At 54.3% G+C, this 19,251-nt stretch overlaps 1 protein-coding gene across 1 annotated transcript; it reads right to left on the reverse strand.

Moving 5' to 3' along the window:
• Nucleotides 1–835: 835 nt before the first annotated feature.
• On the reverse strand, nucleotides 836–7,713 carry LOC100722901 (beta-1,3-N-acetylglucosaminyltransferase lunatic fringe-like). The gene is made up of 7 exons (XM_023565185.2): nucleotides 6,933–7,713; nucleotides 2,837–2,885; nucleotides 2,329–2,425; nucleotides 2,081–2,234; nucleotides 1,916–2,001; nucleotides 1,015–1,100; nucleotides 836–870 (listed from the first exon to the last, which is right to left on the reverse strand). Exons 1-6 carry the CDS (start codon nucleotides 7,344–7,346, stop codon nucleotides 1,097–1,099), a joined length of 804 nt encoding a protein of 267 aa, XP_023420953.2. The 5' UTR covers nucleotides 7,347–7,713; the 3' UTR covers nucleotides 836–870; nucleotides 1,015–1,096.
• Nucleotides 7,714–19,251: the final 11,538 nt, after the last annotated feature.

The following is a 19,251-nucleotide window of genomic DNA, read 5'->3' on the forward strand; positions in this document are numbered from 1 at the left end:
AGTTCCTCTCATGCCTGGGTGGCTCAAGAGCCCCTTCCTCACCCTGAGGGGCCTGCCCAACTAGGGCCTTTCCTCAGCTGGCTTCCCCTTCTGACAGGAGCAACTTCCCTACTGAGCTTCTCCCTGGGACAGGAAAGGCCTGAGGCTGCCGGTCTGTGTCCCTCCCAAAACCCTCCCCACCAGCTACCATTTCTGATGAGGCCCAGGCTGGGGAGGGCAGGGAACCCCCCCCCACACACACACACTGTTACTTTGGAGAACAAAAAAAAATGCTCTGCTCTGCTCCCCCAATCAGGGGAGACAGCAGTATCTCAGGGGACTGGGAAGGCCCCAGCCCAAGAGGGCTGTTCACTAACTGCACAATCACCAGGGGACTCCTGGGGTCACTGGGATAGGCAGTGGCTCCTGTTACTCAGAGCCACATGCAGTGCCTGAACTCTCAGGAGGGGTGCAGGCCTCACCCCCAAACCAGCTTCCCCCACCTCAAGCCCAGCTCAAGACTCCAGGGCCCATGCTCAGTTAGGAGGGGCACCCATATCCTCACAGAGAAGTCCCGAGCAACAGAGATCCAAACCTCATGACAACACAGAGCTTCCCAGAGGGAACCACAGGTTGTGGGGTCCTCCTGCCAGCTCCTCAAGAAGCAGAACTGGTTGGCAGCCTGCTGCCTGGTGAGCAAGTGAAACACACACACAGGAGTGAGGCCCTGGGGGCCTTAGAGCCAAGGCCAGGGTGATACAACAGAGGTCCCTGGGTCCTCTGGATACCAGGGGCACCAGGGACACGGGTCTCAGCCATGGCTGCTAGAAGATGGTGGTGCGGGGACACCAGGATATGTTTGGGTATGGGTGACAGTGGATGGAGCGGAACCTGCAGGGACAGAGTGGAGGGCTGGTCCATGTAGGGCACAGTGCCAAGTGCCATTTGCAGTCCTGCAGCACCTAAGAACCCCCCACCCCCAAGAAAAGAGCCAAAGACAGTAGCCGTGGTCCTGCTGGGGCCCAGTCTCCTCACCTGGATGGGTCAGCCTCCACTGAGAAGGGGCCCTTCACATAGACAGCATTCCGCTTGTTTTCAAACATGCCATAGCTCAGGGTCACCTGTGTGGGAAGGGTCAGGTGATGCTGGAGGGGCCCAACAGTGCCTGGGCCCTAGACAGGGTGACACCCTGACTGGCTGCTCAGGAATGGAGGAATGGAGTCCAGAGTGGGGGCTGCAGCGGAGTATCTACTGACTCTGAATGAAAGGCCCAGAGTACATGGGATCCCCCAAAGGTGGAAGAGGAAGGGATGGCACTGGCGGAGACCCTGGCCCAGTGGCAGCCAGTAATGGGGCTCTCCCTGACTTCCTTGATTTATTTGTGGTTCTGGGGATTGAACTTAGCACCTTAGTTAGCACTGAACTACATCACCAGCCCTTTTTAATTTTTTTTTTTTTTTGAGACAGATTCTTCCTAAGTCACTAAATTGCCCGGGTTGGGTTCAGATTTGTGATCTATCACTCCTGCTTCAGCCTCCCAGGCTGCTGAGATCATGCACAACCTGGGTTGGCCTGGGAGGCAACACAGACCAGGCAGAGAAGAGGCAGACGCGTCTGCGGGGCAGGGTGAAGAACATGCTGAGTCTCCTGCCCTGGTGCCACTTCCTCCTCCACACCAGTTCTGAGGCTCCTTGGTTCTGAGTGTGCGTGGCGGTTTCTAACAGAGGAAGAGGCCCTGTCCAATGGGACATGGCGTGTACTGCCCCTGGTGCCTGTTCTGGGCAGGGCTGCTGTGGAAGAAGTGGCCCTGAGTGCAGCTGCCCCTGAATCCTGGGGAAGGAGAGGGCAGGAGGCAGGCAGAGCCAACACACAGGCCAGGACCCCACTGCAGGGAGGACTAACCAAGGCAGGCCCCGCAGTTCCACAGCGTACTCACCTGGCCCATGGGCTCATTTTCAGCGCCAGCCCTCGGCTAATGCAGAAGCCAGCCCCACCAGTGGCAAACCAGAAGTGAACAGGACGCTGGGGACAGGAAATTGTCGTGAGGTCGAAGGACAGGATAGAGACCAGCCCCAACCCACCCCAGGCTCATGGAACTCACCACCCTGTTCTCACTGACACGCTCGGTGGCCTGGATGGGCCTGTCCAGGCTGGGCTTGCCAATGTAGATGTCCTGGGTGTGCGGGTAGCTGGCCAGCAGCCTCAGCAGGGCGCACAGGTTGACGTAGTTGTCATCATCCACATGGCAGAACCATCTGAGGGCAAGGCAAAGCCATGAGGAGGGCACCTTCAGACGGGAAGGTGCTGGTGGGTGTGGGCAGGGCAGGAGAGCTCCTGGGGCCAATTCACTTCCTCCCGGACTCAATGAAGTGGTCATACTCCACAGCCATCTTACAGGACAGTGCCTGGCGGCTGTGAGCAGCTGAGCAGTTGTTGACCACATTGCCTGCAGGGGTGGGGGTGCTGTGAGGGCCTGGGCACCAGCAGCGCCCCCCAGGTACCTCCTTCACCCTAGTGCAAGGCTAAGGCCCATGGACCCTCCCTCAGCCCGCCCCCTCCCCAGGGCGCCCCTGCCCATTCAGCCAGCTTTTTCCCAGCACCCACCACCTGTTGCTGATGGCCAGGCTCAAAGGAACCTTGGGGGCTGACAGGGCCTCCTTTGCATGAGAATTGCCACCCCCTCCCCCCCGTGGTGGGGCCCAGCCTTGAGCAAACCCTTGACTAAACTGCCCTCCTAACCCCTAGGTCCCTGGCCTCTCAGGGGCCTCTTGGGCCCCTGTAGAAGAGGAAGGATGGACATTTGCTCTGAAAGAAGGCACCCACTCCTTGCCCCAAGTCCCCCAAGCCCAGGGCTCACCCGTGTGCCTGGCCAGCACTTCATCCTCCCAGTCGGTGAAGATGAATGTCTGGAAGCAAAGACACGACCCTGAGCTGCAACTTAGTGTCTGACCCTGGGCCACGGTGGGGAGGGTGGGCAGTGCTGGGTCCCCTGGAGTTGCAGCTGCAGCTCTGGACATCCCCTCCCCACCTCTGCCCCTCTGCCTGTACCGCTTTCCCCTCCTGCAAGAAACAGTGCTCAAGTACCCAGGGTGAGTGGCAGCTGGATGGGGCCTCACTCTCTAACCCTGACAGCTGGGCCCAAGGTCCCCTAGGCAGCTGGGAGGCACGAGCCAGGTGGGTGTCCCACCAGGTAAAGGGCTCCTCCTCACCAGCACCTGGGGTAAGGGACGGGAGGGGAGGGGAGTCACTTGGGTCGGGGACAAAGGACTCTCTGCAAGCCCTGGCAGACAAAGGGCCCAGAGGGAGGATGAACCACCAGGCATTGTCGGCTGGCTTTGTCCTGGGCAGGGGTGCAGGAGGCCTTAACTTGGAGGAGAGTTAAGCAGGAGTGGCCATGTGTCATTACCATACAGCTGGCTTGGTTAACTGGGCCAGGCTGGGCAAGAGGTCCTTGGCAGGGGTGTGGCCACCAGCACTGCAGCCCAAGGCTGTGCCATTGAGCGGGTTCCCCAGTGTGTGACTAGTGTGACAGGTTACCCTCTGCCAAAGCTGTCCCCAAGGTTCTGTGAGATAGTGTTGGTCAATGTGGTGGTGGCAGGAAAGGGCCTCCTCACCCCACCCCAACCCCCAGTTGAGGCCCCCCTCCTGTTGTTCAGGCAAGGTAATGGCTCATTGGCAGAGGACTGTGCCCTGCCCAAGGCCACAGCAAAGCTCCACCTGTGCCGGCACACAGCCATCCTGCACCCTGCCAGGATTGCTCTGCAGAAGAGGAGGGGGCCGCTGGGGTGGGGTGAGGAGCTGCCGGTGCCGGCCTGGGCCCGTCGGCACACGGGGAGGTATGTGCCTTCCTCTGCGGGCCCCGCCCAGCGCGTGCCGCCTGCCATGCCCCACAGGACTGAGCGCCAGCCTGGGGCGGGCGGGGGTGCTGTGAGCAGACAGTGGGGGGCTCCCATACCCACCAAGCCTTAATTTCCTTTTGTGTACACACAGCTCCAAGGGAGGCTCCAGCGCTTGTGGGCCTGCGGGCCAGAAGGCAGCAACCTCATATACCTGGACAGTCCTAGCTCCTGGTCCAGCAGGACCTTGGGCCTGGACACACCCTTGGGTGAAGCTCCTGGGGTGCAGGTTGCAGGCCCCAAGCTCAAGGATATACTGATGCCATTTATGCCTTCTTCATGAATCCAACCTCCCTTTCCAGGGCTGGGCAGACACCCTGGACTGCACAGACACAAGCCCCAGCCCTCAGCCCAGGAAAGCCTTGGGAGGCGGAGAAGGCCAGTTGTGTAGACCTCTGGTGCGCCACTGTATTAAAAGGAAAATGCTTTCTTAATGAGATCAAGTGAGGCTTGTTGTTCCTCACGTTGGTGGTACCCTAAAAACCCAGCCCAGGGCTACAGGAGAGTAAAGTCACTTTTGTTCAGCTCGGGAGTGGGAGGCCTCCTGGAGAAGCACAGGGAGGACCTGGGTGTCCAGCCTCCATCTCTCCAACACAGTCACCAGGAGAAAAAGAGCAGGGGCTGCAGCTGTAGCTTCTGCCTCTGCAAATGGGCTCAATAGTGCTCATCTATGTTGAGCAAAGTACTGAGGACAGACTGTCCCTTTCCGGAACCGTCACCATCACCACCCCAAGTACACAATCGGGGAAACCGAGGCCATGGTCACACCTTACTTAGGGCCTCCTAGGAATCTATACCCCCCCCAATTTCCTGAAGGAGGAGAATCAGGGTAGAGAGCGCAGCAGGACTGGATGAGGACTGCGGGGAAGGCACCCATAGGAAGTGGCATTGTTCCTAGAGCCTTGATTCAAAGAAACACAGGATGCCAAGTTCTCCCCAACCACTGTGGCTGCTGTGGTGGCAGCTCCTGCTGTCTGGCATGCTCCTGGGAGGTGGGGGAGGAGCAGCAGGCCTGGAGCAGGTTCTTCACCCTGACTTCAAAGCCTTGCTGACCAGCACCCCAACCCCCACCTTTCCAGCCGTGAGAACCTTCTAGCACAGTCGCTGGGGCCTAGGGCTCAAGCCCCAGATTCCCAGATTGCCCTTCCAAGACACTCCTGACTCAATGAGGTGCAGAGGGCACCTCTATCAAAAAGCCTAGCCACCGTACCCCTGCAGGCAAATGCCCGTTGGACCTCACAGCCTCTCTAATGTCCCCCACTGAAACTACGCCTGAGTTGCATGGCACAGGCTAGGAAAACAGGCTCTGCAGTACAAGTTCAAGAGACCCCTGCCCACAAAAGACGGGCTGTGCTTGCTGTGCGCATCTGAGCTGATGGTGGAAGCAGATTAAACCTTTCCTAATGGGGCAACCTTTCAGCAGGGTCATCAAGGTCCAGGACAATGATGGCCCCGACCCTCAATACCTAGTAGGTATTGGATATGGTGCCCCCGAGGCCTCCAACTTTTGCTGGCCCTCTTTTTAAAACACTTTGTTGGGAAGGCAATGTTTTTCCCATTGTAGAGATTCAAAACCTGAGTCAGAGAAGCCCTGGGTTTGCTCAAGATTATTCAACCCAGCTGAGAGAACTAAGACCCCCTGACCACATCCTGTCTGCTGGAAAAAGCTCCAAACTCCAGGATAAGAGGTGATCAGAGCTGGTTGGTGGCAGCCCAGAGAGGGCTGAATGCTGTCTTAGGTCACACAGAAGGAAGGCCAAGTGCTGGGGTAGGGGGTGTCCCACTAGAGTTATCAGGGGTGAGGGGCAGGCCCCCTCATTGCCAGGCAACCTGAGCAGCCAGCAAGGCAGCTGTGCTTCTCATGAAGCACAGAGCTGCACACAAAATGCCTGACGCCTTTCTCCCAGGAGAAAGGGGCTTTGTTACCTTGCCTATGGGGCCAGTGTCAGAGCCGACCAGTGCTGGCAATCCTAAAGGCCACAGTCACCAAACAAAACCCATGGGCCCCTCACAACCCCTTCCACCGGCCTCCTAAGCCTCTGGGAAGGGATGCATGGTTCCCAGGAGGCTGCCATGGGGTTCTCCAGCCAGGACCAGATAGGACACTGCTCCCCAGCCCCATTCCAGAGATCAGCAGGCCTTGTATCCTAACCCCCACTTTGCCACAAAAGGCTCAAAATGAGGCTAGAACCCCTGGGTCTGGGGGCCTGATTCCGGGGTTAGGGATGTGGGATTCGTGGGGGGATCCCATTGTGACCCTAGATACCCCTGAGCCATCAGACCTGGGGCGGCTTCCCCACTGCTCCTATAGGCTCCGCCCTCTGCCCCTTCCCGCCCCAGCCCAACCGTTCTACTGTAGCCTCAGGGGCGATTTCAAAGTGGGGTGTGTCTTCATTCCGTCTAGGAACGTGATGCCCAACTGGAGGAGTGAAGCGCAAAGATGAGGCCTCAGGGTCTCCAGCAGGAGGAGAGCAGATCTCCACAGACCCCCAAACCCACCGTCTTTCTTTCAGCATACACTTCCCAGGGCCCACCTGCCAGCAGTGCCTTGACCCCACACCACAGCAAACTAAAATGGGTAAGGGACCCAGTGCCTTACGCAGAAGTCCCACACTCTCCCTTCACTTCCAAGACATGTGCCTTCCTCCCCGGAAGGGTTGACTGGGGTGGGGGTGAGGGGTGGGCGGGGAGAGGGTGTCTCTCAATGGGCTGGAGCAGAATATGATGGGGACGTTTGGGGAAAATAAAGGCCCACTGCTATCTGCACTTTGGAGAGCAACATCCCAAGCACCAACCCCAAACGCAAAGACTGCTGTAGGGTCGGTGTGGCCCCCGGGCCTCTGGAGCCTGGCGGAGATGTCCCCTCACCCAACATTTCCAAAACTGTAGGGATAGTGGCCTCAGGAGGTAAACAGGGCTCAAAGGAGCTGAATCGGTGGCACCGGGCAGCAACGTAGGTGACAGGATGTAGCTGGCCCCCAGCGGGAACTCCCCCCGCCGCTGGACAAGACGGCGCGCGCCCCACCCCACCTGCCTGGCCAGACCGCCGGGACTCACCATCTCCTTGTGGCGCGAGATCCAAGTTTCCAGCAACAGGTCTAGGCGCGCACGATGAAACTTCCTGGTGGTCTTGACCGCGATGAAGACATCGCGGGGGACCAGTGGCTCGGCCGGGGTCCGCGGGTGGCCGTCGGCGGGACGGGGGTTGCCATCGGGCGGCGGGCCCGCGTCCCTGCGCGCGCGAGTCAGCAGGCTGAAGTACTCGGACAGGCTGTGCACCTCACGGGCTAGCACTCGGGGCGCCGCCGCTGCCTCCAAACCAAGCGCTGGGGGCACTAAGCTGTGCAGCGCGCGCCGGCCGCGCTCGGCGGGCACCGCAGCGGGTGGTGGGTCAGCGGTGAGCACCAGAAGGCAAGCGAGCAGCGCGCCCGCCAGTCCTAGCAGTAATCGCCGGCCGCAGCGCTTGAGCATGGTGGGCGCGGCCGGCGAGCGCACGAACTACCCAACTTCTGGGTCCCGCGCCGTCTAACAGCGCGCCACCCGGCCCCAGCGCTCTTAAACCCCGCTCCCGGTCACGCCTCTGCATGCTGATTGGCTCTGGCCCTCAGGGGGCGGAGCATCGCCCACGTGGGGCCGCTGCGGGGGGCTGGGAACCTCGGTCGCCCCTCCAGCCGGCACACGTGCACGCCCCGCCCTGCCCGGGTTCGTCCCCGGGAGCCACCAGGGGGGAGGGGAGTGGTTGGGGCTCGGGCCGGGCCCGCGCCGGATGCGCCAAAAGGGGACACCTAGGCCTGGGCCGCACTCGGCGACTGGCACGCGCAAGGGCGCGCCCTCCGCGTCTGGGCTGGGTGTTGGGACTCAGCTCCGGCTCTGGCTCCCCGCAGGGGATGTCCTGACTTCCCTCCGGAGCCCAGCTTCCTCCTCCCGGGACAAGGCAACGGGACAGACAGAAGTCTATCCCCTCGTTCCAGCGAGAACACCTGTCCCAAACTCCTCCCCTCGCCCGGCTACTTCCTTGAGTGCTGTGTCCCCCGAAGTTCTTAAGCACCCAGTGGCAAGAAGTTAAGGCCGCCCTTTCCCTCGAGGGATGAAAGGCCGCCTTCTGTCCCATTTGGTCCCTCCTCGCTTGGGTCAGATGTGACCCAGCTGTGCACCGCTCTGCCCCGCCTTCCAGCACATGGCCCCCAACCCTGGCGCTTCCCACGGGCCCGGGCCGACCCCCTGCACGAGCGGTGGCGGCAGGAATGCGCTCCTGGAGCGGGTAAGGCACTACGGGGCCGGAAGTGGCCCAGGGTCCCCCTGAGTGGGCACAGGGTCTGAGCCCCTTTCCCTTCTCTTCCAAGAGGGGGTGGCTCTCCGCTTGGCTGCGCCGAGGTCCTGCGCCCACACTAAGGAGACCCTGTGCACCCACCATGCCTCCCACGGCCCACCCCCCAACCATCTTGCCCACTGGCCCCCTATATGTCCACAGCACAAATCTCTTTGCTCAGTTATGGACCCTCCCCTGCGTGTCAAAGAGGCAGGACAGTGGCAAACTGAAGGAATCCTGGCTTGAGGGGCCAGGGACCAGACCCTGGCCATAGTAGGGCTGTAGGAAGACTCCCGAAATGGACGTCTCTCCACCCCCACAGAGAGGTTGTGGCCCGTTTGCTCTGCCCCCGTAGAGGTAGGGTAGGGGCGGTGGTTCCCAGGCCTCTTCCGGAGGGTCCCAGGTAATTAGCAGACAGCACCTCAGGCAGGCAGATGTCTGTGAGCAGATGGTGCTAGCTGTGCCCAAAAGTGACAAGTCTCCCATAGCCTCACCTCCTGCCATAAACTCCTTCCCATCAGCCTGACCCCAGCCCTGAAGCCTCCCATAACCGCGGGCCTTTGGAAGGGGGCTCCCCAAGTGCCAGCCAGCGCCAGCCTCAGGCTCAGCGTCTTTGCCCCACTTCCTCACCCCCACAACCAATCGCCACCATTGTGCTTCTCAGCCATTTGGAGTCTGAGCCTTCTCCGCCCAGTCCTCTCTCCCCTGGACCACTTGGCACCCTGCACCCTGATCTTCCTGTGCCCAACCTGCCTGCCCTATTTACTCTCCTTGCGGTAACCAAGCAGCTCTGATTACATCCCCCCTCTCCCATAGGCTGTGCACAGAGAGATCAAGTCCGTGGCTTCCCCTTGCCGGTGGATTCAAAGTCCTGACCTGGTGTTCACATACTTTTTAGGAGTCCCAGCCCTGTTCCTTGCTGCTTCTACAACTTCCCTCATTCCCCAACAGCCCAAGCATGCTGGGCCCTGACATCTGTGCCCTGGACTTGGAATCAACTCAAAGGCATGGAGAGTCAGTGGGCAGCCCTGGGGGCCAAATATTCTGCAGACTGCCAAGAGGGAACAGGGAGCAGCCATTCTACCCACAACTACATGACGGAATCCTTCAAATCAGAGGGTAGGATTTGCTTGAGCCCCTTAACCCCAGGTCTCCATGCTCCTGGCTCTCTGGCCACTGTGGCTTTCAAATGCCAGGCTGGGAGCAATGTACCCATTGTACAGAGCACAAGCTGAGGCTCAGAGGGGGAGCATCTTTACCAAAGGAATCCCTGCAGCCAGGCTTCAGGGAGAGGGGGACCCAACCGTGGCCACTATTTTGGAAACAGCAGGATAAAACTTGCAGCTTTCTTGTGGGGGCTGCAGGCCTTGGTAAGAGTGATTCTATTTATTTGCTGTCAGGAGAATGAAATTTCATGGTAACTCCTTGGGGTCTGAAAACTGGAGGAGGGTGCCTGGCCACCTCTGCCCCTTCTCCAGGCTCAGCTCCAGCCTGAGGTGCTCCCCTTCCTCCTGGATCCCAAGGCTCTCTTCAGGAACTGCTTCTTGCCTTCCCATCCCAGAGTGGCCACCTTTCAACCGACCTTGGACAGTAACCTCGCTCCACTCCTATGAGCCTCAATTTCCCCACCTGTAATATGGAGATGACTTATTTTGCTAGCTGGTAACTGAATCCAGGACCTTTCTCTTGGTACGCAAAGGCCCTACCCCTGAGCTACATTCTCACCCTGTGGCTTTCCTGTGGCCCCAGGGCCCCCTCCAGGCTCGGGAGGGTGTTGTGTCCCCACTGAATTCAGAGCCCCTTCGCCTACAGGCTCAACCTGGGGTCTGTGACCTTGGAGCGCTTGGGACTGGCTGCCATCTTCCCCCAGTGGTGTCCTGGGAAGATCTGTGGAGACCTAATGGGTGAGCCATTAACTACGCAGGAAGTCATCCGAGGCAGCCCACAGGCCTATCACTGCTCTGTCCAGTGGTTCCACTCAATGTCCTGGAAACCTGCCTCCCCCGGCCCACAGCCCAGCCCAGAGAGGGAAGGTAGGGTCCCTGGCTGCACATCCAGGCAGGAATGTGAGACTGGTTGCTGGACAAGCTAGGAATGCCAGACTGCAGGCCGATAGGAGGGAGCACCAGGTACCTACAGACCCCTAGGGGACAGTAGCCTGGCCAGAGTGGCTCAGTCTAAAGCCTGTGGGTGAGCATCACTGCAGGAGGATGAGAGGGACAGGGCCTGGTGGAAGCTAAGTACCAGGACTTCTAGGCGGGGGGTTGGGGTGATTCCCATGGTTGCATTGGAAGGCTGGGATAGGCAACCTCTTGCTGTGATCAGAGGCCCACTTGGTCCCAGACGCCTGCCTGTCCTGCGCCCTTGCTGCTGCCCACTCTGTGTGGTCTTGGGCCAGTTCCCGTCTCTCCCTGTGGGCTCAAGATTCCACTTGGCTATAATGGTGATGTGGTTCCTGCCCTTCCTGCCCTGCCCACCAAGTTGGCTTGGGATGGTGCTCTGCAGGCATAAATCAACTGCCTTCCCACTGGCAGCCTGACCCTTAGGTCTGGACCCTGGGCCCTGGCATGGACAGAGTGGCTGGGCTTTTAGGGCCAGTCTGACTTGGCCTCGGTGACTAGGAAAGGCTCTCAGGGGTACCCTGACTTGGGAATGCTGTAAGCCAGCCAAGAGCTGCCTCTTCCAGAAAGTCCTCTATTCCCTAGGTCATCCCTGGATCAGTACCAGCCACCTGGGGCTGTAACTGCCTGTTTACCATCTGCCTTCATGAGGGCAGAACACAAGTTACACTGTGTCTGACACAAAGGAAGCACCCAGTAAACCCTGGATGAGTGATACATGGCGGGGGTAGACAGATGGATAGATGGATGGAAGGACAGATTAATGGAGGAATGGTTGGACAGATAGTTGGAAGGATGGATAGATAGACACGTGGGTGGATAAATAGGTAAACAGACAGGTGGAGAGTTGGATGCCTAGATGGATAGACGGATGGATAGACGGATGGATGGATGAATGGATGAATGGATGGATGGATGGATGGACAGATGGATGGGTGGGTGGATGGATGGATGGATAGGAGGATAGACAGCCTGTTGGAGGCCACCTGCTTATGACTGAGCTTGGCCACCCTGCTGGGAAAAGTACCGGTACCCCTTACACAAGCCTCCAAGGGCCGCTCTTAAGCCTCAGGAGTCCAGCAGGGACAGCAGGGAGAGGGTCTCCGCACTGGGGCATGGACTTGTCCACACTAGGAGGGCAGACCCAAACCTGCCAGCTGAGCCTCTTCCTGTGACTGTGCTTGGAGCCAGCTGGGTTGAGGGGATGGCTGGGGCTAAGCTGATTTGCAGGTCCCAGGCACAGAGCCTGACTACGAGGACCCACTTACTGAGGTCCTGCAGAGGCCAGACACGCACCCTGCAGACACCAGAGTCACCCGGCCCTAATGGTCTTTGTCTTCCCAAGAATGGCTAGCTTGTGTGGCAGCCGCAAGTAGGCACCAGGCACAGGCCCCCGCCCCAGTCATGACCCTGTGCCCAGGGGCAGTGGAAGGGGGCTCCAGGCTGGGTGGAGGCGGAAGAGGTCAGAGTCTTGGCTCCGAAGGCCTTCTTCACTGTGCGAAAGGTACGGCTGCGACCTCAAGCTCTTCCTCCGTAAGATGGGCTGTCCTCTTAAGGACAGGATGGATATGGCGTGGGTGGGTGGGAACCTGGGCTCCCAGAAATGACAGTCACTTCTGCAAAGAGAAGAGTCATCGGGTCTGAGAGTCATTGCTGGGCTCAGGCTTCCACCCAGTCCTTTCATCCATTCCTCTGTCTGACTGTTCGCCTACCCCTGTGCCCAGCCCATTTCACTCGCTCATCCAACACTGGCCCTAAATGTTTTCTCCATGCCCAGCCCTGCTCGGTATGGAGCGATTTAGACAAGGAATTTGCCAGCCTCTGGCCCAGGGAGCTCAGCCTTGAGGGGAGCATTCAACAGGCACCCAGATGTCGCTGTGCAGGCCGAGGTGGGTAGGGCTGGAGGATGGGCCAGGCACAGACACGCTCAGGGCCTCTGTGAATCCACTGTGAGCCAGGGCTGAGTGGGGAGGGGGCTCCCTGAAAGGCCTCTAGAGAAAGATGTGACATTTGCCCCAGGGCTTGACACTTTGGACAGGTACAGTTAGACAGCAGGCAGATGTGGAGGCCTTGGGAACACTTGGAGAAGTTGTGCGCAGGGTTGAGTAGGTGTGAGTAGAGCCACTGTGGGAGGTGAGCACAGAGCAGTGAGCAGAAACCTCCAGTCCAATCTCAGGATGCCATGTGAGAGGCAATAGAGAGCCACACAAGGCGGAGAGCAAGAGGAAGTGAACCGAGCGAGATGCGTTACAGAAGTTATGAGCTCCTCATCAACGCTGAGCCTGTCTGTGTCTGCCTGTCTGTCTCTCCCTCTGGCCTTGCATCCTTGGAGCTGGAAAAAGAGGAAGATGACATGAGACTGGGCTGTCTTTGCCTCTGTCTCCCTTCCTACCAGTAGGATTTGCAGAGGACAGGGCCTGGCAGCTCAGCTGTGTGGGAGGGCATCAGGGTGATGAGCAGGCTGGCAGCCGAGGCAGGGACAGTGACTCAGGGCCACAAACCAGGCTGAAAGGAACCCGGAACACCCAGCATCCTAGGCTGTCCCTCCTCAGGACAGCTTGGGCCTCTTGGCCTGCAGGGACTGTTGGAGCATGACCTAAGCAGCGTGATTCTGTCCCTAGGAGGACATTTGGAAACCCATGTTTAGAGACATTTTTGCTTGTCTCAACTGGGAAAGGACACAGCAATGCCACAGCAACAAAGGTAAGTTTTTAGAAGTAGCAGGACTCTCAGCGTGGCTCCTTCCTGATCTGGGGCTACACAAGGTGAGCAGGTGTCTGATGTTGTGACCTGAGGAGCTGCTTGTCCCTCCTTCCTGCAGGAGGTCACATGAGGGCACAGAACACAGCAGGCAGGGCCGCCAAGACAGTGTGGCCTCCAGAGCAGCGGAAGGATAGCACGGGGACTTCCGGTGGTGGCCAGAGAGGGTGGGGAGGGGGCTGGGGCAGGGTTGGGGGTTCAGGGGTGCAAGGCTCAGTGGGTCAAGGGTGGCAGGGCTAACCTCACCTGCCAGCACTCTCCACTCAGCCTCCAGGTGGTCCCAGCTCAGGCCAGGTCAGAGGGGGAGGGAGGGCCTCCCTGAAAGCTGTTTGCTCAGCTGAGCTCAGTCTCCAAAACAGGAAGGCGGTATTGACAGAGGCGCCTGCCAGGTTATGCTCCCCCAGAGTCTCCCCTCCTCCTGTATGCAGAGGGAGGGCAGCTCCCCACAGACCCAGCCTCCAAGGCCAGTGCACCAGCAGCTCCCCAGGCTGCACCCCAGGAAGAGGTGCCCACAGATCACCAGCTGCATGGGGCTTAGAACCAGGGGCTTGGGGGCAGGGAGTGGAGGAGCTGGGGAGCAGGGCTGCAGATGAGGAAGCTGAGGCTCAGAGAGGGAAGTGAGCTGACTCAGTTACTGCACAGGGGTGTCTGTATATGAGTGGTCTTGAGGTCAGCTAATCAAATGTCAAATTTATAAATTTGGCTGCTTGGATTCCTGTATTATTGTTTACAAACTCACTTCATTTGGGGGCTCATCCGGGATGAGTCCCTGTTTAGGGATTGTCATGGTTTATGTCAGTGGCCCCCAAGCCTCATGCCTTTGCATTATGCATTTGTGATTGATTCATTGTCTAGTTTGGATTGGGGATTGCTTGCTACAACAGCCTAGGGGTGGAGCCAGGATGTGAGGCAATGGCAGGAAGAAGGTGTCTCTCTCTCTTTTGCTGCTTTCCACCTTGCTGTTTGCAGCTGCCACGAACTGTGGCCCTGTCATGCCACCCTGCCTTGCAGTCAGGGTTTTGGACTGAAACCTCCAAAAACTGTAAGAAATAAACCTTTCCTTCCCCAACTTTGGGCGTCAGATATTTTGTCTCAGTGACAAGTAACAAATAACTAAGACAGGGATTTATAGGATCCAAACCTCTCTTTGAGGTGAATTATTTCTTAGGAGGACTGCTCAGAGATGTTCCTCTCCCCTAAGGAATCTCTTTGTTCCAAAGACAAACCAAAACCCCTGCACACAAATTCGGAGTGAGCAGTCTAGATCCTTACTGGTAAGATTGTTTGTTTTGTTTGGGTGCCCTTGGGAGTCTTTGGAGACACTGGATGCAATATTAAAGTCTCCGAGATTTGTTCCTAGACCAAGATATTGACTGGGACTTGTTGACCACAGGGTCAAACTAGTTCTTGGTGACTGTCTGTTAGTTTCTGTTTTTGTTTTGTTAAACTTGATTGTCACTGGTTTAGTGTTTGTTATTTGTGACAAATGGATCAGTCAGCTTCTGCTTCTCTGTAACCCTTGCAATATGTTCTTAACCATTTTCAGGAATTTATCAGAGAGTCTCTTCCTATGGTGAACCTGTTTACCCAGAGAAGCTCCAATCCACTTTTTGTGAATTTGAATGGCCTGCTTTCGGAGTCTCTTGGCCTCTGGAAGGGACTTTTAATCTCTCTTTGTGTCAACAGGTCCTTCAGTTCATCTCAGGGACACTGAGACACCCTGACCAAGTTTTTATATACATACCTGGGTTGACTTGGTTCTGGACCCCCTAGGTGGGTCCCCTCTTGCTGACCCAAATGCCACACTTTCATTGCAGTTGCAAACCTGCCTCTCCCAAACCTCCCTTGTCCTTCCCTACCTCCTGTCTCCTTACCCTTGACTTATCCGTGTGCCACTCCCCCTCCCTACCATTCTCCCCCTGAAGAATCCAACTCCCCTTCCCCCTCACACACCCTTGGTGAGTGCCCCTTTTCTAAGGCTTTTGCCCCAGGAAGCTCTTCTCCAGACTCCTTTTCTGCCCCACTCAGCTCCTTTTTTTACCTCTCCATGAGGCTGTCTCTGCGGAGGGCTCTCCCAGACCCCTTCCTAGTCTTTGTCCTCTTCTTCACCAGTGATCTCTATAACTGGAAACAACAAAACCCCTCATTCTCTCAAAACCCTCAGGGGCTCATTTCCCTCCTTGAATCTGTTTTCTTTAAACATCAGCCCACCTGGGATAACTGCCAACAGCTTCTCAAGATATTTTTCACTTCTGAGGAAAGAGAACATATCTGCACCCTGGGACACAAGCTGGTCCCAGGACCAGATGGCCACCCTAGTTCTGATCTGGCTTGTTTGGACCTTGTGTTTCCCCTCACTCACCTGTCTTGAGACCATAATGATGGACACAGTAAAGAGGCTCTTAAACAGTATCACCAGACTCTTTTGGATGCTTTACAAGCAGCTTCTCAGAAGCCAACAATTTGTCTAAGGTTTCAGAGGTGAGTCAGGGACATGATGAGCTCCATCTGCAGCTCCTAGAGGCATACCATATTTATATACTTAGTGATCCAGAAGCATCTGAGAATAGATGTACCCTAAAAATCATGTTTGTTTGCCAGTTGGCCCCAGATATAATAAAAAATTCTTCAAAGGCTAGAAAGATTAGAAGATAAGGCACTCTCATAGTTAGTGGAGATAGCCCAAAAGGTCTTCAACCAAAAAGATCCTTAAACAAAGGATAGCAAAGGTCCTTCTTGCTCTAGGAGAAAAGAAAATTGCAAAACCAAACATGACTTAGGAAACCCTTGTAAATCTAAAAGGGTCCCCTTAGCCAAAAACCAGTGTGCCAATTGTAAGAAAAAGGGCCACTGGACAAAGGACTGTCCAGAGCTCCAGAAAAGGACCCCCTCCCCCCCAAAAGTCTTGATTCAAGACTGAGTGAGTCAGGGTTCTTTCGGCCCCCAGGAACCCCGGTGAACTCTTACTGCAGGGGGCCAAATGGTCAATTTCTTGGTCGACACAGCAGCAAGCTATTCAGTCCTACAACAGCCAGTGAGTCCCTTGTCTCAAGCTAAGATGAGCATTCAGGGAGCAACTGGAAAAATCAAGGGTTACCCATGGACGTGGGCCAGTATTACAGATTTGAGCAGAGGGTCCCTAACCCACTTTTTTCTTATCATGTACTTACCCCTGATCAGACAAGACTCCCCCTGCAAGTTACAGGCTCAAATCTCTTTTGAGGGCACAAACCACTCGGTGACTCTTGGGTTTCACAGAAAGACTAGAGATCTTCAGGAAACTAGACCAGAGGTGACTACCACTCCTTCTGCTATTCTTTTTACTTGCCCCCTGACTAAAGGAAACTTGTTTCTGGTGGACTTGCCCCAGGAGGACTCCCCTCCAACTTTGTTGCTACAAAAATGGCAAAGGGAGATCCCTGGGGTCTGGACAGAATACAATCCACCAGGTCTTGTGATCAACCCTTGTAGTCACCCTTAACCCTGGGGCCACTATAATCCAGATCTTCCAATATCCGCTCAGCTTGCAGGCCGAGGAAGGAGTTTCCAATCACATTCAAAGGCTGAAAGAGGCCAATCTCCTGATTCATTATAAGTCAGCCTAGAACACGCCTTTGCTACCCATCCAGAAGCCTGGAACTTCAGACTATCAGCCTTTCCAAGACTTCCGAGAGGTAAATAAAAGAGTCATGACTGTACACCCTACTGTTCCTAACCCATATACTTTGCTCAGTTTGCTACCTCCTATGCATACCTGCTACTCTGCATTGCACCTGAAGGATGCTTCCTTCTCCCTACCACAGGCTCTGGTACAGATTCTAAGACAGGAGAATAGCACAATTGACCTGGACAATTTTACCCCAGGGGTTCAAAAATGCACCAACTGTATTTGATGAGGTCCTAAGTAGGGATGTCCAAGATTTTCAGGCAGAACCTCCCTCCATCACAGTGTTTCAATATGTAGATGATTTTACTACTGGCCACTACAGACTTGTCCTCTTCTCTGGAAGCCACAGAGACCCTATTGAGAGACTTAGAAAAACTGCACTATTGAGTCTCTACCAAAAAGGAACAACTCTGCCTGTCCAAAGTCACTTACCTGGCATATGTATTAGAAGAAGGGAAATGGACTTTGTCAGATAAAAGAATTGAGCCTATCTTAAGAATCCCTTCACCAAGACTAAACATTAAGTTAAAGAATTTCTAGGTGCTTTGGGCTACTGCCAGTTGTGGATCCTGGGTTTTGCTAAATGGCTCATTTCTCTACTGGAAGGGATCCATTAGACCTTTAACCTACACTGAGTTAGAGGAACAAGCTTTCAGGAACTTGAAACAGGCTCTTGTGAATGCTCCAGCCCTCATTCTCCCTGATTTAGCCAAACTTTTCCAATTACATGTGGTTGAGAGTCATGGGATCACAAAAAAGGTCTTAACCCAGTACCTAGGACTCTGGAAAAGGCCTGTTGCCTATCTTTTTTGATGGGATATTATGATTTTATTTTAATTCCTAGGATTTATACTCTGCAGCTAGGCAAAAGGTCAAAAACTAATGATGGTACAAACCTAAGTAAATTTCCAAAAGGTAGATTTTACAATTGGACCTACTATATTTTCATTTTAAATTGAGAAAAATAGAAATGTGTCTCTTTGTCTGTTAGCTGAAAACCATTCTAAAATGAAGGCTATATTTAGAGACCTCAAAGACCCAAAGCTAGATGTTGGAACTTAGGGCACTGGGATACCAAGAAATCAGCTTACCTTCCTGGTAAGCGGCTGTGGTGTGGCAGGCTGCAGTCACCCCAGGGGGAGAACCAGCAGTGACTCCTGAGATCTGCAACATGTAGGATCTTAGGACCCTGGGAAACCAAGCAAGCAGCTCCCCTCCCTGCTAAGCGGTAGTGAGCCTACCTGTGCATGGGCTGAGAATCAAACACCCCACCCCACCCCCATTATCAAATGGAAGCCAGAGATCTGAGCATCTCTTGGGAGGTTGACCACATGCAACATAGCAAATAAGGGGGATTTCCTTCTACCATCTCTTTGAAGGCAAATATTTTTACCACTGTTTTGCTTTGCTCTGATTAATGGTATTATTGCTCTATTCAATATTCTGTTTTGATAAGTTCTATAATGTTCTGTATTTCATTTTATTTTCCTATACCTGATTGAAAGAACTATTGTGAAGATAACAAGATATACTGTGATAACTCTTACTGTTATCCCAGTAACGTGCTGTGAAGTTCTGTACCAATTTCACTACACTGTCTAAATTAGCTTTGTTCCATTGTGTTCTGTTGTATTTTACTACCTTCAAAATAATGAAAATTAATCTATGAAAAAAAAAGATCCAAAGCTATTGTTTAATTGTACAGCATGGATGGCTTTTATGTTACATGATTCTTTAGTCCTATTTGGAAGCCTATCTATTGTAATCCCTTAGCAGATTTATTTATTTATGCATTTTCATTTGTATTATTTTTAAAGATAAAATTGAATAACTTTGATAACAGTAGGAACATATTAACAGATAATAATGTACAACCAAATTATACTTCAAGGAGGGATTTTCAGGATAGTTTTCTTACAGAAGAAAAGTAATAGTACCAATAGCACTCATATGGGCTACACATTTTTTGTACTGAAGCAGTAACTATTTTTACCTTTTGAAATTTTGATTTTTGGTATTTGCTAAAAATAGAGCTATATATAGTTAGGTCAGACAGAGCTATATTTAAAACTAAAGAAATCAATAGAACCCCTGCACTCACACATAAAATGTGATAAATATTTAAAACAAATAAAACCTTAATACAAATCTAATTTGTTAATACTGTTTCATGCTTCATGTGTAGATCCATTAGCTAAACTGAACCAGACTTGCAATGAGCTCAACAAATTTATTTCTGTGACCTTGTGCTCTGTTGTTACAGGACTTTGTATTGATTTCATTTATTTCCTGATAATTGGTAAACATCAAAAACATTTTTATTGAACTGTACAAACCTTGGGGATTGAAAAAATTACAATCATTAAAAAGAAATGTATTGCTAAACTAAATGAACATTTGTATAACTGAACTGGGATCAGCTGTTTCCTAAGCCACATAAGGCCATCTTGACAGTATTTGGTTTTTTATGTATTTAATTCTTATGTGAAAGTCATAAAGACAAGTTAGTTTCACTGTGCC

This window comes from Cavia porcellus, unplaced genomic scaffold, assembly GCF_034190915.1.
Source record: "Cavia porcellus strain 051 isolate PalLab524CR breed Dunkin Hartley unplaced genomic scaffold, mCavPor4.1 scaffold_23, whole genome shotgun sequence".
Taxonomy (NCBI): domain Eukaryota; kingdom Metazoa; phylum Chordata; class Mammalia; order Rodentia; family Caviidae; genus Cavia; species Cavia porcellus.